At 33.7% G+C, this 23,099-nt stretch overlaps 3 protein-coding genes across 6 annotated transcripts; all 3 read right to left on the reverse strand.

The window, feature by feature from the left end:
* Positions 1-7,103: 7,103 nt before the first annotated feature.
* On the reverse strand, positions 7,104-11,870 carry LOC100784437 (nucleolin). 3 transcript variants are annotated; one of them, XR_001388618.2, is made up of 10 exons: positions 11,471-11,870; positions 11,274-11,379; positions 10,253-10,557; positions 9,982-10,087; positions 9,527-9,889; positions 9,251-9,327; positions 9,044-9,168; positions 8,042-8,302; positions 7,363-7,437; positions 7,104-7,281 (listed from the first exon to the last, which is right to left on the reverse strand). XR_001388618.2 is itself a non-coding variant. In XM_003527886.4 (9 exons), exons 1-9 carry the CDS (start codon positions 11,572-11,574, stop codon positions 7,262-7,264), a joined length of 1,467 nt encoding a protein of 488 aa, XP_003527934.1. In that variant the 5' UTR covers positions 11,575-11,862; the 3' UTR covers positions 7,104-7,261. The 3 variants fall into 3 exon arrangements, 2 of the variants coding, with proteins under 2 accessions (XP_003527934.1, XP_025984661.1); XM_003527886.4 differs by lacking the exon at positions 7,363-7,437 and having other exon boundaries at positions 11,471-11,862; XM_026128876.2 differs by lacking the exons at positions 7,363-7,437; positions 11,471-11,870 and having other exon boundaries at positions 10,253-10,547.
* Positions 11,871-12,925: 1,055 nt separating this feature from the next.
* Positions 12,926-19,026, reverse strand: LOC100776751 (general transcription factor IIH subunit 3-like). 2 transcript variants are annotated; one of them, NM_001255133.2, is given in 12 exon segments: positions 12,926-13,214; positions 14,434-14,529; positions 15,193-15,269; positions 15,920-15,988; positions 16,091-16,144; positions 16,701-16,746; positions 16,832-16,869; positions 17,499-17,545; positions 17,839-18,115; positions 18,197-18,285; positions 18,372-18,502; positions 18,771-18,839. In NM_001255133.2, coding segments are annotated over 11 exon segments (885 nt in total). In that variant the 5' UTR covers positions 18,403-18,502; positions 18,771-18,839; the 3' UTR covers positions 12,926-13,153.
* Positions 19,027-20,065: 1,039 nt separating this feature from the next.
* On the reverse strand, positions 20,066-22,809 carry LOC100777292 (lysM domain-containing GPI-anchored protein 1). Its single transcript, XM_003526579.5, has 5 exons — positions 21,816-22,809; positions 21,583-21,700; positions 21,230-21,391; positions 21,080-21,111; positions 20,066-20,492 (listed from the first exon to the last, which is right to left on the reverse strand). The coding sequence occupies exons 1-5, from the start codon at positions 22,471-22,473 to the stop codon at positions 20,206-20,208; spliced, it is 1,257 nt and encodes a 418-aa protein (XP_003526627.2). The 5' UTR covers positions 22,474-22,809; the 3' UTR covers positions 20,066-20,205.
* Between the last annotated feature and the right edge of the window lie 290 nt (positions 22,810-23,099).

Consider the following 23,099-nt stretch of genomic DNA (forward strand, 5'->3'; position numbering starts at 1 on the left):
CTTTCATATTAGACCTACTATATTTAGATTAATATTAAAGAGAACTGTGTTAAAGTATTGTTTAAACAAACTTTTAACATGTTTAGAAGCACAATGAGTTGAAGAATCAAATTTAAGATACATAAACTATAATCATTAGCTTCTAAAAATCACTTTCAAATTAATTAAACGTGAAAAACTTGTTATTTAATCCCAAAATGTAAATTCTTGATCAGTTGTTAAATTCAAACAATTCGAGCTAATTCTTTGTAACTTTTATGCATAATAACTAGTCTAACAAGCTTGTTCACCAATCAAACTGGCAGGTTCAATCTGGTTATTAGTATAAAGCTATTTCCAACTTTTAGTAATTGGAGAATAAGATCACACATTAATTATTAATTGTAATTGAATAATTATCTTACATATGCCATGCATGAGGTCATTCTGTATATGTATGTGCCAAATGTTCGAGGAATTTTTTGGTACAAAATATTCTAGGATTTGACAATGTGGTTTTTGTGTCAGCAATTCCATAATGGATACAAACAGCAGTACATGTACAACGAAGAGAATCAAATTCAGATTCCTTCCAACTTACTTCTGTCACAAAGATCCCCCTCCTAACTGAGCAACACGCGACGCCTCTACACGCGCCACAGCCCACAGGCAGCAAGGCAAATACTGCTAAATAAATTAAATAAAAATAAATAATATATATAAAAAAAAAATATATATATTTTTCATACTTATAAATATAAAAATATTCAAAAATTATTCTTGTAAAATTTTCTATATATTTTTATGTCTTTACAAAATTGAAATATATTTTTTTACACGAAAAAATTTAAATAAATTTAAATCTTCAGTTATTTATATAACTACGGTAAAATATGAAATTTTTTCATTAATTATACATATATATAATGAATGTAAACATATTAGAAAATTATTTAGATTTTGTAGTTACCGGTTTCACCACATATGAGTGAATCTAAAGTGTAATAAATAGAATATTGAAAATCTTAGAAGAAGCATTTAAACGGCAGAGTTGCGTTTCCCTCGCACCTCTCACAAGTGAAGTGAAGTCAAGAAATTCTCTTAATAACTCTTATAGACAATATTCGTTCTCTCCTATAATAAAGTTCTCGTTACAAACCATTATAACTACTCTACTAATATATCTTCCAAATAATAATTAATTCTTCTCTTCAACTATGCTTTAGAATAAAGCTTCTAACAAGTTGAATCTTACTTTCCACTTCATGTTGGGGTGTTGGATTGCTTTTCCAATGTCCATGGGTTGTAGGTCATCACATTAGTATTATTTTAGTCGTACATCATTTCCACTTTCCCTGTAACTCCCACGACCTACAATTGCTACTGTTAAGGAGCTGCATGTGTTCCTCTCTATCTCATGGTAATCAAGTGGTCGCTTTGTTGTTTTCCCTGTCATCCCCCAATTTGTTTTGTTCCATTGAATTGAAGTCGGCAAATTCAGACATACTTCATACACATACAAGTTAGGGGATAGGATATGCTTGTCGCAATATCACGTTTACTACTTACTGTCCCTCTGCTCTGTGCTTACATGTCACCAAAGACTTCTTTCATCTACCTCAAATTAAATTAGCATTCACAAGAAAGAAAAAATAATGGCGGATCGTCAATCACAAACATTGTGCCAGACAATTTTATTATATATTTTTTTATGTGAATTACGGTCCATAGATACATTTTACGGTAAGACAAATCTTATTAGAGTTAAATAAAATTATTAAAAAAAATTCTTCTAATATTTAATGTAACTATAAATTTAGGATAATCAAGAATCAAATTTAAGAAAACTAGTTAAATTAAAATAATCTTGTTTCAATTGATTTACACTTTTGGTGTAGTGGCAATTCCATTATATTTGTTGCGTATACAATATCATATCTAACTGCTAAACAACACGAGGCAGAAGAAAAAAAAGTAAATCATCAGAATCTTGAGTATAAGAGGTAGGATAGATTTTGCTACTACAATTATTTAGATTCTAATAAGTTGAATATTTGTACCCCAAATGGGTGGATGGCTTTGGTAATCTCAGTTCTATCAATTTCATTGGTGCTACTACTTTTCTTCTCGAATGTCCTTAGGTCTTAGCTATAGCATTGTAAATGAGATTGAGATACACTTGTATTTGCCGTCCAAGTTAGGCTAGTTCACACACGCCATCGCTAAGTTTCCTGTTTGGGCATTCCTCTTATGGACAAGTGGCAACCTATCATCTCCAACTATAGTCTTAGTGGCTGGTAGGTCCTACCCTACATGCTAGCTTATTATCAAATCTGCTAACTTCTCTATCACAATAGTTGCTTCCACACTTTAACTTCGAAATTCATCAACATCTTCGATTAGAAACATATGAGTGATTTGTTATGTGGGATTTTTATTTATTATTAATTTTTGTGAGTCAATATTTAGTAAGAATGGGACAACATGATTTAGTAATTAAAATAAAATTTGAAGTTCTTACATATTATATCACGATATTTAAAACTATGACCACGTTGGCTATTAGTTAAGTAATCATTTTAATTAAAGATACATAATTATATTTTCAAGAATTGTTAAATAATGAAAATAATTTAGTCCCTTCTTGAACTTTTGAAGTTCTGTCAGTTTTCTTGATTTCCAACTCAAAGTGATAGATCAGTACTAATGCATAATGTTCATATCGATCAATGATGTGCGATGCTTTAGTACTAAAGTAGAATTGGCTACATGTTACTTAATTGGACACTAACGCGTGATAGATTAAGATGGATGTATATGTATGATGTATATCCATCGTATTTTTTTGTTCTTTGGAGTTTGGAGGAGACACTAGCTACCATGACCATAAGATCAATGCATCATTATTGTACAAAATTAAAGTGTGCATGCCCCAGACAGAAAGAAATTGGACGCTACCTACTTTCTTGCTAAAGAAATCTCACCTTTTTGACCGAAATAAAGACAAGTATACTTTTTTAGAGATAAAAATGGCTTTATAATTTTATAACGTCAACAAAGTCCAAAAAAAATTCAAGATCAAAATACCTAGTCACTAACACGACTTTTTGCATGAGCTATCCGATAGTTATGCCCGAAACGAAACATAACATTATTGAGCGTGTGTTTGTGTTACGTTATTTTGTCATAGAGTTTTTGTTTTGAGGCACTTATTTTATATGGTGGTTAGAAAAACATTTCTCAAAAGTTAAAACCACATCACACATTTACAGGTTAATTAATTAAGTTTGTAATTGCATCAAAAAGCTCTTATATGATTTCTTTTTTCATTTTCCTACTTTTTTTTACATAATGCATAAGCTTTAATTTAGTGCACCAAAATAATATGTGCTTTTATTCAGTGGCAAAGCCACATTCAAATGAATATCGACATCTAATCTTTTTAAGTAAGCCTTTACAAATTATTTGTTATAATACATGTTTGCATTTAACCCTATTGGTCCAAAGCTAGACATGAAATTACTAAAATAATACATTACCACATTAAACTAAGCAAAAGTTCGATCTTCCATTTATATTAATACTTACACCTGCACCTCTGAAAAAGAAAGAAAGAAGGAAAAACGTAAATAATTTAAATTTTCAAAAGCTTATCATACTTTTAAAGTGTCATTTAAAAGAAACAATTACTTTTAAAAAGTAGTTAGATCGATTTGAAAGAAAACAAACACTTGCATTTAATATTCACGCTATGTGCTAAAGCCAGTCATATATGAGAACAACTTACATGTTGACCAAATTAATTGCACTTTTCGTTTCTTATCATTTTTAATCTGCATATTTTTTGTTTAATTGTGTGTATTTCTTCTCTCAACACAATTAAAATTGAATATCTATATTGTACCTCATGTAATGGCCTTCATAGTTGAAGCGCCACACACCTTTGGAGCTTCTAAAATCCTTGATGGAATCCATATGAAGTAGACCGAAGATGAAATCTCTAACTTACCATATATAACAACCACAAACGAAGCAGCAAAAATATAAACACAAAAATCATAATCGGAACGCAAGTACTACAAGAGTATGTGCAGATCGACGACACAAACAAACATAGTCATGCATGAATATAACCAATCAAAATATACTCAACAACTCAACATATCCATACTAGATCATCCTATAGAGAATTGTATATATATTAATCATTGATCATACATTCATACTATGTAACTGCAAGTCAACTTTATACTCGTGCATGAGACAGACACCACTCCAAAGAGTTAACAAATGTTTATTCAAGCAATCAGTTGGTTATGTCTCCCAAATGGTAAATATATCAACATAATTCTTTGGTCAAAAACACATGCCCCATATGCCAAATCATTTGGGGTACGTAGTTGCTACTACAACACAAGAATGCACAGGCTTAGTCTCCTATGGAATAATACATTCGCAAATCCTTAAAGTCAATATCAACGATCTTGGCTAACCTTCCTTCACATCGATCTCAGGACACATGCAGGATGTATGCTTTTATCCAACAACACATATATAACACATGCATGTAGATACATGACAACACCAAATGTACATACTTTATCATCCTTATATCCAATGTTATTGGAATCGGACCGGTCATCAAAACGGTAAAAATATTGGTTTAAAGGTTAATGGTTCAACCAGAATTAAACCTATTTTAATAAAAAAAATTAATATTTTAATATAATATCATAATAATATTTAACAAAAAATAACATAATGTACATAAATTAATAATAATAAATAGTAAACTTCATTTAAAAGTTTCATAAATTAGAATATTTTTTTAAAACTAAAATGATGTCGTTTTGAAATTAAAAAAAAAACAATTTTAAATGAACCGATTAACCCATCGGATTTCATCAATTTTTTACTAATTCAACAATTTTGAGGTCATTTAAGGACACATTAATTTTTAGGAATCATTGGACTGAATGTGTGAACTGGTCGATTCGATTCGATTCAGATTTCAAAACCATGCTTATATCTATTTCCTACTTCTCTTCTCTTGTTGAGATAAACTGAATCTCTCAATGTGTCTCGGCTCTACAGCCTCAAAATCATAAAAGCACTACCACACACGTGGTTTCCCACTTAAGTTTGGCCATTAATAACCTCTTAATTAATTCTTCATATAATGTGTTGATTAGCGAGTGAGTTAATTTCATCTTCAAATTAGGGCTTCAAAAAATTATATTATTATTTTAAATTTTTAATCAAAAAACTTGGGTTGTTCCCCTTTTAGATTTTCTATTCTAGTCTTTAAAACTAGTCTAGATTCACTTTTTTTATTCTTTTCCAATGTTAATAATTTATTAAAAATGACTTTAATCACTTTTATCTAATTAATCTCAGTATACTAAAGATTATAAAAAAAATGCCCATTGTTTTGCTAAAAATTAATTTTTTATGCAATCTTTGGCCAAATCCTTCACTAGTCTTGCCAATCAATTGGATTAAGTGTTCTAACTTATTTTAATATCTTAAATCAGAGTATTTTTTTCTCATTACCAAGGTTTCATCACCATATTCACAATCCCATCACATCACAATCCCAAGGTTTCAATTTTCTTGTGTTCTTAAGTCCTATTGCAAGTTCAAAGCTTGAACCTTTCCATAAAAACTAAAGAACATCACCATATTCAAATGCATTATAATTCATGCATGTGCGTAGATACATGACAACACCAATGTACATATCAATATATATCATTTTGAGCAAATTAAACAATCAATTTACCACCACAAAACATATTATACCAAGCCATACTCATATGATTCAAGGCCCATAAAACGTTCTAAAAGTAATTAAAACTTTTAATAATATAATTCAATAATAAAATGTTAAATGACTTACTTTTTTTTCTCAAAAAAAAAACATGAGTTGAATTTCAAAAACTCACTATGATTTAAAAAACACTTAAAAAATACATACAGATTATCCACCAAATCATTGATAATAGAAATTGAAATTCCGTGTTTGTAGGATATATCTGATTCTTCCTATCTAAACCTAATAGTATGTTAAATGACTTGCTAGTGCATATATGAATGAAAATCATTTGATAAGATCATCTGATCTGGTTTGCCTTGTATACTCATCTCCTTGCTATTTTTCCTCTATTCCAAGGATTATACGTACGTTATTATATGAATAGGTTTTTATGATATATGATGTTTTTATGCAGTTGATAATATTTAAAATTTCTCTCAAGTATCATCACACTCTATTAGTTCCATATCAATTTGTTTAAAAATACAAAAAAAAAATGAAAGATAACTTGTCTTTCTTCGTTGAACTCATATTTCTTACAATGAAATTAACTGTGTCAACTCATATAACAACAAAAATTAATCAAATACATGTCAAAAACCTGAAATCTTCTAATGATGGACATTTTCAAATGAAATTTAATAATTCTTTCCAGTCCTGGTAAACAATGTTGGTTTTGAAGCCCAGCAAACACATGGCAATATGTCATGTACATTGGTCAGCCTTATGTTGATTTTTTTTAAAATGACAACCCAAAGTCGAATCCAACCCAAGCTCATTCAAAAACAAATCTTGTCCATTTTTGGCAACTCACATAGTATAGAATCATGACACGTAAGGGGACCAACAAGGCTCGACCCCGGCAAATACTCCCCCGACCCAAAAATACAATCCAATGAAGTCCAACTATATAATCGGATTCCGCGGTCTGGTTTGAAATTTGAGGTTTTAATTCAAAATTTAAAAAGACATTTATTAAAGAAGAAATGTGGATTTTAACAAAAGAGTATAAGAGGTGGACAAAATTATATAAACTCTTTCAAACTATCTAATGCTTTAAACAATTCAATTTTATCTCAGGTTTAGCTTAGTGTAGACTTAAAAGCAAGTTAAACAAAACTTAAATTTGGACATAAATTTTAAACAGACGACCATGCTGCCACTCACTGTTGAGATGAGGCAATCTATTGATCTAAGGGCAAAGGTGATTCGTAGGGGATATAAAATATACTAAATTTAAACCAATTCTGTCAAAGCAAAAGTTACTATCAACGGACCAAGGAAGAAACTAAATTAATACTTCTGCAACTAGCAAAAAGTATTGGCCATTACCACATTATATATTTGGAACAACAGAAAATAAAGCAAGAGAGCAAATACGTTACAAGACATTACATTATACATCATCACCTCCTAATTAATTGTGAAAAAATTCGCCTTAATAATTATTGTGGAATCTGCCCGAGTTCAATCACTGTCCTCTTCATCTGCATAGAAAGAGAGAATGTAAGGACAACCACTTCCCAAAAAATGTAACACGTGTTATCATAATAGAGAAGATAATTCACCAGACAGTTTGACAAGTGTTCCGTAAAATTGCTTCACAATAAGCTGTGTACTAAGTGCAGCTCACCTTTTCCTCTCTATTATATTAAGAAACAATTAAAACTTAAAAGATAACCACAGAAGGAAATTGGGTAACAGGAAACGAAAAGATATAGAAAAATGAAATGCAAAATGCACCCAAAATATTTCATCACCCATCTCTACAGGAAAATTAAGGGAAAAACTTGAAAAGATTCTTTATTTCCCAAGAGTGATTCTTCAAATCAAAGATTCTTTACTGTGCTGTGATTAGCTGCCATTGTCTGTGGTGTGCTTAGCATATTCAGAACCTCGGGTTACTTACTAATCAAGTCCTAGAATACAAGGACCTTATCAGAATTCAGTAATAACTAATATCCAGATATTTTAAGTATTACTGTCGGGATATCAGATAGCTACCAAAACGTAACATAAGTTAGAAGGGTTAAGCCCAATGCTATAAAATGTTGAAATCATTTGATAATTGATAACAACTATCAATGATGTTTCGACCCTATCAAAGCAGTTAGTAATTATTATTAACAACAAACTACTTAACCACTGCAAAAAGCACTAAAGAAAACACATTATTCCCTATGATATGTAATATAAACAATAAACTGAAAACAAAGAAAAGCCTTAACATATTTTAAATAGATTTACCATCATTAAATTCTTCACTCTGACTTCCATCATCGTCACCACTATCCTCTTCCTCATCCTCTTCATTATCATTGTCTTCATCATCATTATCACTACATTCAGCCCCATTGCCACTAGTTTCAACTGGAACCTTCGGCTTTGGAGGTGGAGGAGATGTATAACTACTTGTTGATCTTCTACGTGAACTTGACACAATATTGCTTAGATCAATACCCTCAAGTTCTTTGGCTCTCGCCTTCTTCCTTTTTACTTCCTTGATTTCTGAGTAAATGAGAAAAATAAATAGAATGAAACCATATCAGAGGCTGCCACATCTGCAGCTCAATGTAGACATGACATTTAAAATTACCCAATAAACAGGGAAGCTTACACTAGCCCAACCCTCCTCAGAGGTCAACTAAAATTACATTACCTTCCATCTAGTTTCAGATATTAGAGTAACCTGCCAAACTTAAATTTTTTACAGGACAAATACTCATTTTAGTTTTACATACAAGTGTGCCCCCTCCATACAGGTACCATTATCTGAGACTAAACTACTTAAAACAATGTTATCTAATTCCAATAGTGTAGAATGATACTTGTACAAGGAAAACAAGATATATCAATAAAAATGTCCAATTTTTATTTTCAATTTGTGATGTTAAGTTTCACTCCAAAATATACATACTGAATGAAGTCTAGGCCCTAAGAACGTCACATAGATTAATTCATTTTAAAGTACGAACAAATTATGGGACAATTTAATAATGCTTATATTGTACTCACAACACAAGTAATTAAGTTTAGTTTCTCACATCTCAAAATTAATCAGAACTAAACAAAGAATACCAAGGTAAAACTAGCAAAGGTTTCAATCGTTTGGGTTGTATGAAAGATAATTGGGATAGCTGATAACAACAGCTCCAAGCCTAGACAAATGGATACATATTTTATTCAATCAGGATGAAATATTGAAGCTAATATCCAGGGATGAGGGAGTACTAATAAACATGAGCTCACCCTTTTCAGATGGATTTGAAGACAGCCCTTCTCTAGACAGTATTTCCTCCAACTCCTTAATTAGCTGCTCTTCTCGTTTGTTTTCAGGCACTTGCTTGACTTTTTTGTAAATTACAGGAGGAACACTGATAGAAATATTATAATATCAAACTATCATCCTGAACAAAGATCTAGGTTCATAAAAAGGAATCCAAGGAAGAAAATTACCTCATTCCACATGCTTTAATAACAGACTTTAAGTGCTCCACATGTTTACCATACACAGGAGTTGAAACTTCTTTCTTCTGTAGTTCAGGAGAAAAAAGAATGAAATATACCTCATACATCTAACTTGTAGAAATTGACAAAAAAAAGTTGAAAAAGGAATTGTTATTCAACCAAAAGATTGTGATTGTTCAATAATTATAGCTATGGCCTTAACTCTTCAAATTATACCAGGCATTTCTGTTTGCAATCAGCATAAGATCAATAAATTAGTATGACCTTGGAAGGTTTCTCAGGTGATGAAGAGGACTGATCATCTTCAGAGTTCTTCCCATCATCTTCTGCATCACTATTGTCTTCTGAGGTTGCTTTAGCAGGTTTGACCCTTTTCTTACTGGATAGATCAGTCTCCTCTCCTTTACGCTTTTTGGGTTGGACAGAAGTCTTCACCTTGCCTTTTGGAACAATTTTTTTCCTAGGTTTAACTTCATCTTCCTCACTCTCTTCCTCATCAGTCTCCTTATCTGAAGTATCAGAGTTCTCTTCACTGCTGACCTTTTTAGTTACTTTGGTATCAGGTTTTTTCTTAACAATTTTCTTAGCATTATTTGAAGGTTTGGGAACTTCAGACGATGCTAATACCTTCACATTTAAAAGAGGCATGCTAAGCATCAGATAGTGTGTGTTTGTGCTTCTCATGGGCATCAACGACACTTAATAGATTTTCCACTCACCTCATCAAGCTGTTGACTTACAAACTTCTTATAGGGATCCAGAGTAAATTTATCAAGTTTAAGATCTTCCTCCAAGAGTCGACGAAGACCAGCCATAGTGATTTTCCTGAAATTAACAAGTGGAAAACTACCCTGTGTCATACCATAAGAACTATAGCCAAAGAATCAGTTAATGTGAATAAATGTACCAAAGATAAGGACATGTAGTGCATTGTCATTTGTCATAAAGAGAGGTCAGAATTATAAATAATTGAAAAAATCAGCAGCATACTCTGCATTAGCCTTGATGTACGAAGATCTTTTTCTAACAGCTTTCTTAATTAGGGCCTCAATTGGAACTACTTTGGTTCCATTGCCTTTATCATCCTTGGTTTCAAGTTTAGCCCTTTTTTGTTCTTTAAGAAGACCTAAGACTGGAGAGTCTTCCATTTTCTCCTCATCTTCAGGGCAAAGATCCTTCGCATCTTTTGCTTCACATTCTTCTTTTGGTTCTTCTGACTCTTGTGTACTTGTACCTTTTTCCCCTTCTTTCCCTGATATCTTTGCCCCATCATCATCTCCAACCCCTTCTAAGCACTACCAGCAACAAGGTAAGAAAACGCGCATTGATATAAAGACATAAGAAAAAATCCAAGCATTCTACATGACATCAGAAATCATAAAATTAAACAAAGTGCAACACAAATACGCTATCAAGGTTTCCAATGGCGGAATATGGTAGAAGGCCAAATTTCTGCCAAATAAACACGCCTGTGCAGCCTAAGGTACCGCTATAGCGGACTTCCCTTCACAGACTGCCTATGGCAGAGGGGTTGAAAAATGCTATGTTATAGCATTCTGACAGCGCTATAACAGATATTTAACAATCCGGATCCACCATACACTTGTCAATTGTACTAAACTAATACCAATCATACATAAATCTGGTTAAACATAGTAATACATTGAGGTCCTGGTTAAATAAAGAGAACAACTGCCCCTCATAAAATCCAAGCAATGACAGTTGTGCTTATCGAAATCAATTTATTCAGCTACCAAATGTTAAACAAACAGTACACATGACTTCGAACCATAAGATTTAAAAGAAAATTCTGCGAATTTGGAGCGCGAATAATTGTTTTGCTAAAGAGGTCACTCGTTCATGACTTAGGGTTGGTTACCGAATGCATTCACTAGTAAACAACGAAAAAGCAGAAAAAAACTAATTTTGGTGTGATGCCCTAGTAGCTTCCACTTACGCATACTAACTAAGTTGAAATTAGGGATTCGAATTAAAGAGCGAAAAAAAGTACCTTGAGCAAGCATTGCTTGATAAATCTCTTATGCACATCCAAAGCATACTCCTCCAATCCCAGGTCTTTCTCGAGCAATCGACGAACACCCTCGAACGTCAAGGAGCTGCATTGAAAAACGAAACAGAAATAACGGTACTTAATGATTTAAGAATAGCGGCAACGAAGAAAATTTTGAAAAGAGAATAGTTACTCACTCAGATTGTTCCTTGAAGAGAGAAACGCGAGAGCGCATAGCGGTTTCAATCTGAGACTCTAAAATCTCCTCCTTCTTTGCCGTCCCTTCGCTGTCTTCTGCCATGTCTCTTTCTCTTTTTCTTTCTCGCTGCGAATTCTCAACTTCCAATTCTCGTTTTGCTAATGCTAGTAGTGAAATTGCAGTGTGTTAGCATTCAAATTCAAACTAGGGCACACTTCCTCAGACACACACACACACACACACACTTCCTCAGTGCTCTCCGTTTGTTCGAAAATACCTGTGCGTGAGTGTGACCCAGCGGATACATATGCTTCTGTTCTCCTATGACTATTATTATGAAATTTTGTTTCCCATTCTTTTTTCTATTTTCTACTAATATCTGTGATATAAAACTACTATTTCTGTTTGATACAAAATTATTTCACATTCACAACCGAAATAATTTTTTACTATACAAACATTGATAATGCAAAAAATAATTTTTGTAACTTTCAAGTTAATTGCTTTGAAAAACAATTATGACTATTTTTTACAAGATATTTAATTCATTTTTAAATTTTTTATTAGCTAAAAATCTTATTTGGCGATTTGGTAAATAATTTTTCTAGATAATGTTGAATAAAACTAGTTAAAAAATTAACTTATTAAATTAAAAGTGTTAAGTAAAATTAATTATTAAAGTAGGTAAAAAGTATAAATGACATAAAAATAATAAAATCAAGATTTATTTTAAAAAGGTAACAAGAAAAATGAATAAATATATTGAGAATAAAAGTGAAAGAAAATATAAAAACAACTAGAAATTAACATTTTAAAAAATAATACTTCAAGTAACATTTAAAAAAATTAAAAATTACTAAAATAAATTTATTTGTCCAACAGTGGAATAAATTTTTCAACTAATAAAAATAAATAATTAGAAACTAGGTGAAATGTTTTGTTGAACATAATCCTAGTATTTTTTTTAATCATTGCTTAAAATATCATTTTTTAAAACGTTAGGTTAAAGTTTTTTATATTTCTTACACTTTATCCTCAATATATTTATTCAATTTTCTTGTTACTTTTTTTAAATAAATCATGATTTATTATTTTTTATCATTTTACAGTTTTAAACTACTTCAACAATTTATTTTATTAAACATTTATAATTTAATAAATTAGTTTTTTATTTTTTAACTAGTTCTGTCAAACATAACTTAGGTTAAAAGTTTGAGTTTTTTTCTTCAAAATGTCTACTTTTTATTTTATATTATTTTTAAAAAAATGTGTCAAAGTTTTTCCTCCAAATTTCAAGTGTTCAATCCACGTTATTTATTACGTTGTCTTTTACACCTTTTAATATAACCTTGTAGGCCTTCTCCGGTAGAACAAAAAGCCATGTGAACATACTGGAAATCAAGGATTTCAAAGGGAATTAAACTTTCAGATAAAATGCCTTTTCTGCAGCCTCAATATGGAGAGATCCTGCTAAGCAACTAATGAAACCTTCAGATCGATGCTGACTTTTTATAGGCCTACAATAATTTCCATGACAAACTTAGTTTCCCACTAAGACAGATGCAAAAGAAATTTGATTTCAAAATTTCATTATGCTACAGGTATGAAAAGAACTTTAATCGATCAGCTCTCTTGATAAATGTGACAAAATATGTTATGCACTCAGATGCAACATAATGCATCAAGCCTTTCTTTGCCGGTCGGCTGCTGAGGCATCTAGTTGAGCCTGGCCAAATACAGACCTGCAGAAAGTGCAAAGACAAATTACAATAGAGCTAAATGATAATAATGCAGTAACGACTGACCAAGTTCCCATTCAACAACCTGGGTCTCAATAATACATCCTGAATCCTGAAAAGCCAAAATATGTTGGTCTGATCACTCGTGTTTCACTCTAACGTGCATTTCCATTTGTGCTTCTCTATTTAGTTAACATTCATTCTGATACTTCAACTCATGATTGACAGAATTTTCTAATTTTCAAATTAACAAAGACACGAAGGCAATAGATTCATCATATATTGCAGGTCTGCTTTTAACTAATCTTTTCTATATACACACTTAAAATACATTATTCGGGATAATAAATTCACAAAGAATTCATTTTTCCTTTAAAACTCTCAAGCCAGGGATTCTCAAAGGTCAATACCCAGTAACGAGCATACTACATACACAATCTAGTACTAACAAAAATTCAAACTAATGAAGAAAAGCAAGTATTGCCAAGATATTCATCCAAAAGTAGAGATCTTGTGGTAAAATAGTATGTGGCTAAATATTATACATTAAAAAAAAGCTATCATTGAATTCATAGGCTAGTAGCCAATAGACTAAAATGTATTTTTTCTGGTAGAAAATTTTAGTAGCCAATATAGCCTTTAGACTAAAATGTAATTTTCCTTGTAGAAACACATGCTGGAATATAATCATACAGAATATACATAGCCCATGTCAATTGTTTGCTTATGGAAATATTGCGCATTTGCAGTTATTATCAAGAGATTATCCAAATACAGGGCTGAAAACTTCATCTTAGTCAGCTGGGATTGCCTTCTTCATCTCATAGCTTTTCTTGACATGCTAACCCCTAAATTTTTCGGTCTTAACCCTCCGGTTCATCAGGGGAAAAGGACCCTGACTAATCTGGAGTTCAACTGAGAGATAAGTAAAGTCTGACTAATAATTATTTCCGCCAAAGATATGGCTATAAAATTCAGCAACAGAGAGAAACTCTAATAATTGTACCAAACTGTAAAAAGGCAATAGCGGCCTGATAATAATCTAGTAAATTATAAAAGCATACAATTGAAAAGGGAAATTTTTCTGTAAAAATTGAACAAATTCTTATTATCTCCTAACTAAATAATGAATATTTATACTCGTTAGAAGCATAGCATATGGAGAAGCTTATGGAAATAGAATGACAAATGGCCACAATAAGTTAGAGAAATAAACACTTACCCACAGGTTGAACACTTATCATGGTGCTCACAGAATATGGATAAGCATACAGAACACACATAGCCCATGTCAATTGTTTGCTTATGGCAGAAACACCTGCATAATTCATACAGTTTATCGAGGTGCAGGTCTCAAAATTTCTATAGTAAACAGAAGAATTGCCAGCACAAAAGGAGTATCACACAACTTGTATAAATCCATTAAAATTACATTTCACGTATCATCCATCACAAAAAAAACTTCAATACTCTGTCGGATTCATTTGACATCGTACTAATTTATATCGAGGAAGTATATGAAAGTGTCCCTTAATCACCTGTCTATATTTAGTGAATTTAGGCTTTAAAAATTGCATTACTGATTGTATACATCATGGTTTACTAACCATGGACTGTCAAGTGTCAATGACAGCTCAAAAGCATGGGATAAATATATTTGATATCAGTCAACCATGGGTTACCTAAAAAGACTTTGGCTGGACAATCTCATTTAATCTTATAAAAAAGAAAACAATTTGCCGTCTCCACTGTACAGAAGCAATATAAGAACAGATCCATAAATAGGCATGTATCTTCAAACCAACATAAACTAAAAGGGAAGAAAAAGGACCAATTGGAGTTAAAAAAAAAACAAGTATAATGATAGCTAGGTTGTAGCCCAAATGTTTGTAGATTTACAGGAGGGGGGAAACAGAGAGAAAAGAAATGAAAATAAGAAATCTAAAATGGGAAACGGTTAACTAGGAAAGGAAAAACTTACGAGGCACGAAAATCCACACCCACAGATTTAGGAAGCCGTAAAAATGCACGAGAATGCAAATCAGTTGCAAACACTGTCTGCATACACAAGGTTAGATTACAGTTAGACATAAAACAAAAAGTAAAATTGAAAAGACAAATAACCTGAACCTGAATAGCAAGAAAAATATTTTATTTTTATTCCTCTGTTAGAGGTCAATCATTAAAATTTTGAGTTTGAGACCGTTGTACAACGAGTCATTACATTAGTTTTTCACTTTCGCTACATTATTTGGTTGAGTTGTAGTTTCTTTAGAAGAAAATAATAAGTCAATTCACTCAATTGTTTTGTTCTGTTTTAGGAACTACATAGTCAATAAACAAAGAAACCAAACTTGACCTGTTAAGACCCTAAAAGAGAATATGGGCCCAAATGGACAGTTAACAAATCAGCAGCCCAAGTCCACAGTTTTTAGGAAAAACAAGGGGCAGGGAGAGAATGCTGACATGGCAGATGCTACTAAATAGATTTTTGTCCAATTTCTAGTATTACCAAACAGATTTATGGACTTATTTGTTGAATAGCAACTAGTTGTGTCATCAACTTCTAAACTAATTCTGTCAGTGAAACAACTTCCTCTCAGGAAGGAAGGCATACAATACAACACTACAAGAGCATGTCACTCATTTCTCGTGCATGCCAGTGAAACAACTTCCTCTCAAAGCGGTTAATTAAAACACAAGCTTACTGAAAGATATTGATAAAGCCCGTCCAATTGGGGAGGCTTGTAATATATTCCACCAGTTATGTATGAAGCCTGTCATTCAAAACACAAAAAGAAATTACTAGAGTCAACAATACATATTCTACAACTGCAATACCAACTCGTTCAATAGTGTGTATTTATGTATTTAACTACCTGCTGGAGGAATGCAGAATTGTTTGAACCAATATAACAAGAATCTATAGGAACCTACAATATAAAATATTAGTTACGCATAGGTATTAGTTACACATCAAAATACAAACAATCTTTATGTCTTAGCTATATTGCTGAGAATTGCCTAACTACATAACAGTGTGCTGGCAAGGAAAAGGCCAAAGCTGAAAGAAAAAAGAAAGGTTAAACAAGTTTTTTTGGTCCTCTAATTTATTATTTAGGTTCGATTTGGTCTTTTAATTTTTTTTTTTGTTCAATTTGGTCCTTTAATTTTTAAAACTGATTCAATTTGGTCCTCTAGTTTTTTTTAGTTCAATTTGGTTCTCCAATTTTTAAAACCAATTCATTTTTTTGGAAAATGTGCATTTTGAGACGGTTTAAAACCACTTAATGACAGTTTTGAACCACCACAAAATGTGATTTCTTACGATTTAGAATGAAGGATCAAATTGAATCGATTTAAAAAATTAGAATATCAAATTGAATCCGATAAAAATTAGAAGACCAAATTGAATCTAAAAAATGAATTAGAGGACTAAAGAACTAATTTAACCAAAAAGAAAAGCAAAGTGAAAGATTCAGTAAATACTGTAGAGTGCTGTGCAGAGAAAATTGCATTCATGATTGCCACATACCTGAAAAGGATAGAAGGTGTGATTTGAATTCAAGGGTCAATGCAATATTTAAATATATAAAAAGTAAATGTAACGAGGAACATACTGTTCTGGTCCATCAGCAACCCCTTGCAAACATAAAATCTGTTCATAATAAATCAGTTAGTAAAATAACAATTATTTAAAATCCACAAGTAGGAAAGAAATCCAAAAAAAAAAACAAAATGGTGATCAACTGAAAATACAAGATTCCTATAACAGCAATAGCCAATATATCATTAAAAACAAAGATGAGACCAATCACGTAAACGAATTTCCAGCAGGAAGTTTGCAAAAACCATCTCCAGTTTAAACCAGTTCCAAATAAACTAGATATTAAAAATAATTCATAACTTGGAGCATCCAATTCAATATTGACCCATAGGAAAGTTTATCGAGGACACAATCTTTATGTTCAATCATTCTACAAACAAGCGAAAATAATACTAAACAAAATTAATTAGCATCAATGAATTCAAACAACCAAGACCAGAAAGAAGAGTGTGTCAGAGCCAAAACCCCGCAATATCAACATTTAGTTGACACACAGGACACGCATATCATTTTCAAACTCCAATGACCACCCACAATGATGCTCATTAATGCAGTAAAAAAGGCAAAAGTCAACCATAGTTGACTAAGCTTCAGTAGCAAGTTGCAACTTATATCATATTCAAGTATAACATAAAACCCCATGTAATAACAGCATGGCGGTTAATCACGCAAATACACACCCGAGGCTGAGGAGGCATTGGTCCCGAACGAAAAGCTCTCTGTATATCTGATAACCCTATCAGGTCAAACAAATAAAAGGCCTAATGTACTCTTATAAGGTTGACTTGGTAGTAAAAGGAGAAGAGAGGGAGAAAAAACACATGAGATTGATTCTTCCGCTATCAAAAAAATAATAATTAATAACTAATTGATTCTTCCGCTAACAAAAAAATAATAATTAATAACTAACATTTGTCAATTAAAAAAAAAATTAAAAGGCCAAATGGTTAAAATAAGGTGTTTTCAATTACATTGGCAAAAATCCAAACAACTTAGAAACTGAAATAGTGATAAGGATACAACAAAGCGCCATGGACAAGGAGCCTGATAACAGCGAAGAAGGAACGGTTCCCGGTGCGTGAGCCGCGTCGGCATCTAATTGGCGGTCCCTAGCGAGAAACTCATCGAGATTGTGAAGTAAATTGGAATAAAGCGCGGGCATTGTACCGGTGGTGGAGCCATGGTTCTTATCGGAAGTGGAATCGTAAATGTAGCCGCAAGAGTTGCATCCGGTGGCGATGACGATCACCTGGTTGAGCTGGCCAAGGAGCAAGATCGAGTTGAGAAAAGCGAGTACCTGGGAAAAAGGAGATAAAGAGAAGTTTGAGATTGGAATCAGAGAGGTGAAGTGTTGAATTAGGGTTTGTGCGTGTGTTACTTGGGAGAGGAACTCGGCGAAGGGGAAGGGGAAAGTGCTCCAGAAGAAAGGGTTGGTGTCTAGCGTTACAACGAGGAGGCTCACGTCATCTGCAACAAAGCAGACAAACAAAGAGGGGTCAATGGAATTGGTGTAGAGTGAATAAGAGATTGAGTGATGAGAGAGTGCAAAGGACCTGCGTAGAGTTTGGAAGAAGCAGAAGGCATGGTGTGTGTGCTGTGTCTTCTGCTTTCACTTCCAACTCATTTCTTGGCAGCTCAACGATGCAATTAACACTTCCCGGGATTTTAGGCCCAAGTTCTTTTCCTGAAAAAATAAAAAATACTATAAGGAACAATTTCTTAATCTTAAATTTTTTAATTACCAACTTTTATTAGTTCAGGCATTTTGTCGAACAACTAGTTAGCGAGAGAAGAATAAACCGCATAGCAGCAAACAAACGGTATTATAAAAGCCATTGACGACAACTCAAGGCTAAAACCAGAAGGATGATTCAGGCACCATCAAAAGAATACCTAATACAAGACATGTTTTTTATACAATAATAATTACAGAGAAAACCAAGACGGATTACCAATTGAAGTTTGCCTTCTGTTAACAGTTCAGTGCCCAAATTGAAGATGGAAATGCTTGTTAGAAGCACTCGTAGTGGCTAACAGGTGTGTCCGGTTAAAGGGGAAGAATGCCTTGCGGGTAACATAGCACGTTGACAAATGAGGACGTGACTAACACCTGGGATGCATTTGTTTTAATGAACACACATTTTCATGCATATTTTTTAAGAAATAAAAATTCATAACTTTTAATACAACGAATCATTTGGGGTTCTCCCAACTATAAACCAAAGACACATAAGAATTTAGGTTAGAGTGTGTTGAGTCTATGGAATGGCTTGAATTAGTTTCAACATGAGTTAATAGCTTAGGGCTTAGAGTGTAATTTTCTTTTTCTTTTTTTAATTTTCCATTTTTCTCTCTTTTATTTTCTTTTTTTTTGTTTTATTAATTTCTTTTATTCATTCTTTTCTCTCATTTTTTTTAACTTCATATAAATAGTGGTAAATTCGGCAAAATTAGTTGTTTACAAGCTGTTTATACTCTCAGACCAGCATCGAGTTTGACTATATAACAAGTGTTGAATTCCGTAGAGGAATTAAATAACTCATTTTATTTCAGTAAATTAGATTTAAAATACACATTTGAAATCTGAACTGTTTGATTTTAATCCAACAGTTGCAAATATGCTTGTTGCACGAATGCATAGAAAAGATGACTATCCTTAGCTTCTAGTCTAATTATTTTGCATAGTTTTCTTCAAAAGACTGGTCACTTTAGTAGCTAATTTGTTCTATATACTGCTTAAATACATAAAAGCAACTGATTATAATGATTTGAGTTTACTTACTCTGAATGGTGAGTTTAATAATTTGAGCTCCTATCAACATTTGTATGAATAATCATCTGTTCTTTCAGACCCAAAAAATGTATATGCATTCAATTCCTGCCCCTAATTTGAAGTTAAAAAGAGACTCGTGGTTATCAGATTTGCGGTCTTTTTTTTAAAGAAAATTAAGAAACAAGAGGACAAAAGTCATGTGATTCTGTTCTCATTTGCATTAGGTTGCACTCCTAAATTGGACCATGGTAGAGAAAATTGTTATCAAATATCTAAAGAAAGGTATTAGATTTGGCAGAAAAAACAAGAATGTCAATTAACTTAGCATTACAAAAAGAAAAAAATAGTAAAAATAATAATAAAACCGATTTAGAGCTTCTATACAGATTGACCCAGATTATACCTAAAATTACTGACTGTAGAAAAACACGATAATTCAGCAAAGCACCAAAAAATAAATGGCTAAGCGTGAGATGAAACCTGAAATCCCATAGTTTTCCAGATTCACAAATCAGTTCAAGGGTACAAAATGAATGTTAGCAGCTACAATAGACAGAGCACCTGTCACAAACACAAGTAGCAGGCCAACTAAACCCACCACAAAATTGAGAAGATTACAATGCCACGGGTATCATCAACTTGACAAGCAATAACACTAGTGCATACGTCAAAGCGGGAAATGGTTTCACCAAGGAGCATGCAGCCGAAGCACCAGAAGATATGCCGCTAATAGGGCCATTTGCAGGAGAGAATCCTCCTGGAAGCCCCGTTGAAGGCACCAGCGATGATTTGGGTGATGCTGGACCATCTCCATCGAACAGTGGTGCTGGTGCTGGTGCAAACACCGTGTCCCTTGCAACGGTTGTAGGTGGGGCAACAAGAGGAGGGAATTCCTGCAGCCCTGCAACATCATTTAAAATATATTTAGAAGGTGATTCGTGAATTATGAAATACTTAGTGTCACCAAATTTTCTTTTGGGAGCTAGGGGTGATGGGAGTATGTTAAATTAGGAATTGCAACTATAACATCCCTGAGCACTGACCACCCAGGATCTAGAACAAAATACAGATTGTCTACATTGCTACACGACATCAAACCTAACTAAATTCTAGTTCTGCAAATCAACTCTATATTTTAAACTCAGAATTGGCATAGAGTTGCTGACAATATGCATAGCACATAGAAATAGCATGAAGGTTGACCATGATTCATTGTCTGTATCTCTTAACATAATGAAATTTCAGAATTCAAAGTTGTCATCTCCAACACCCCTCCCTTGCTCAACCCCTCACTTAAATACGCTGTTTTGGCCATATCACTAGACAACATAGGATCTTGAACAAATCTCGGTAAATAAATCATCCAAAATGAAAAGCAAAACAAAGAAATATATGTACAATATACTTAAAATCTTTATAATGGAATACAACGATTAGAAAATGAATTGTACAGTGCATTTAGGGTGTGTGTGCGTGTGTAACACTAACCTGGACATTGAGGCTGAAGAGAAGGGGACAACCTGCAGGGAGTCAAGAAATGTTAAACAAGCTTAAATTCAAACACCAGTTAAGCAAAATAGACATTATTAAAATATTTAAATGGGAAAATGCAGGTATGCAGAGGATAAATAAACATACGTTGTTACAATGCTGCCATTAACAATGCCATCATAATTGCAAGCAGTAACATTGCAACCACCACTAGTCTGCTGAACGGTAACATTCCCAAGCATAAGGTTGCTGCCTCTACATTGCATGCTGGAGCAAGAAACAGCCAAAGAAGCCGGCATACAGTACAAACTGCAAAAAAAAAAAAAAAAAAAAACGATAAACCATCAAACATTATTAACAGGCAGCACCTTCTCAAACTCTACAGTGCCCATTTTTCACTTCACACCCAAAAAAGAGAATCTAGGATTATGCACAAGTGAAGAAAGAATAATAAATAAATAAAATAAGAAACAGAAAGGAAAGAGTTGCTTAGTCGGTACTCAAGGTTTTTGGGTCCACAGCTACACTGCACACAGTGCCCCGCGGTAATGGCGTAGCTTCCATTAGGGACAAGCATGCCAAAATCAGAGGCGGATTTCGGAAAATTCGAAGCACAAGCTGCAACACGAGAGAAAAAAAAAACAAAAAAAAAAAAAGAGAGAGTAAGCAATTAAACAGGAAATTATAAATTGTAAGGAACAAAAAAAAAAGTAACATTATTTAATTTAATTACCGGGTATTGGAACAGCGAGGATATCACCGTCGTTAATAGCAGTGCTTCCCATGGCATTAACATTCATCAAATCAGTGAGAGTGGTGAAGTACCTAGCAGCAACGGCAGCGAGGGTATCAACGGGGCGAACAACATAAGAGAGGTAAATCGCGGGGAGAGAGTTATCGGAGCCGTTGAAGCAGGTGCAAGGGAGAGGAACGACGAGGTTTTGGCCCACATCAAGAACTGAAGGGTCGGAAATGGAGTTAGCCTCGCGGAGCTGGTCGGAGGAGACGAGGCCGGCGTAGACGGCGTCGGCGATGGAGGAGAGGGTGTCGGAGGGGCGGGTCTTGTAGTGAGTAGCGACGGATTTGCGAATGCCGTCGACGCAGGAGCAGGAGATGGGGACTTTGAGGAAGAGCTTCGAGGGAAGAATGTGGTGCTCCACGTCGGGGTAAGAGATGTCGATGGCGTTCGCGGTGAGAAGCGCGATGGGGTCGATTTGGAAGAGCGACGCCACTTCGGAGACTTTGAGGTCCGTGTAGAGGGTGTATCCCAGAAGCGCGTTGCATGAGTCGGAGTTCGAGCATGGCTCAATCGTGGATTTAGACAGCGCCTGGAGAAGTATCGAGAGGAAGAGAGTGGCGTGGAAAAGGTGCTTTGGATTTGGATTTGGCATTCTGGAAATAGAAAGAGTGAGTGAAGCTACTTGACTAACTAACAGGGTAGTACAATGTGGGAATGGGTTGGAGGGGTTTAGGGTTTTCTGAGGTTGTTCTGTTCTCACGGAAGAGGGGAAAAGTTTCACCTTCAAAAGCCAACGAAAGGGGAGAATAGAGTAGGAGACACCAGGAGAGCCACAAGGACACTGTTTTCGATCATAGAGATTTCAACCTTACTTGCTTCGCTGGACATCTTTGTCCCTCTCCAGAATCCAAATCATTCCTACTTTTAATTTCCTGAAATGAAACAATTCTTTTTAAGAATACTCAAGCAATGTCAAAATATCATTTCTTATTTGATTTAGTAACGTTGCTTATTTAGAATGGTGGAATTATTATGGTTTTGTCCTTTGGGCGGCATGACTTGTGTCGGATTGGGAGCACCGCACGATGGGGATGTTTCGGTAATTTAGCAGTTCGCTTTTACGGATTTGCGGACAAGCTGGTATGGCCCGCATTGCTTTTTCTGGCATCTGGGTAAGGAATTTATAGTTTTCTTGCTGCCCTCGTATGCCAATACTATAGATACCTTAGTAAACCGCATACTTGTGGGGAGTCCCATGACGGAAGCTAAACTACTGTA

Source organism: Glycine max, chromosome 6 (assembly GCF_000004515.6).
Source record: "Glycine max cultivar Williams 82 chromosome 6, Glycine_max_v4.0, whole genome shotgun sequence".
Lineage (NCBI taxonomy): Eukaryota > Viridiplantae > Streptophyta > Magnoliopsida > Fabales > Fabaceae > Glycine > Glycine max.

Bases quoted from the DNA above. Each gene is read 5' to 3' on its own strand.
- LOC100784437 (XM_003527886.4), bottom strand. From the start codon at position 11,574: ATGGCAGAAGACAGCGAAGGGACGGCAAAGAAGGAGGAGATTTTAGAG. The intron at 9,169-9,250 runs GTAATTTTCTTC...TATTTCTATCAG, and splicing joins ATTAAAGCATGTGGAATGAG to TGTTCCTCCTGTAATTTACA. The intron at 7,282-8,041 runs GTAAATCTATTT...CTTTCTATGCAG, and splicing joins GAGTGAAGAATTTAATGATG to ATGAAGAGGACAGTGATTGA.
- LOC100776751 (XM_014776145.2), bottom strand. From the start codon at position 18,402: ATGCCTTCTGCTTCTTCCAAACTCTACGCAG. The intron at 16,870-17,498 runs GTGTGTATTTGC...TATTATGAACAG, and splicing joins CAATGCCTCCTCAGCCTCGG to ATTTTATGTTTGCAAGGGGT. The intron at 15,989-16,090 runs GTAGTTAAATAC...TTTGAATGACAG, and splicing joins ATTCTGCATTCCTCCAGCAG to GCTTCATACATAACTGGTGG.
- LOC100777292 (XM_003526579.5), bottom strand. From the start codon at position 22,473: ATGCCAAATCCAAATCCAAAGCACCTTTTCCACGCCACTCTCTTCCTC. The intron at 21,701-21,815 runs GTAATTAAATTA...CTCGTGTTGCAG, and splicing joins CCTCGCTGTTCCAATACCCG to CTTGTGCTTCGAATTTTCCG. The intron at 21,392-21,582 runs GTACCGACTAAG...TTTTTTTTGCAG, and splicing joins TGTGGACCCAAAAACCTTGA to TTTGTACTGTATGCCGGCTT.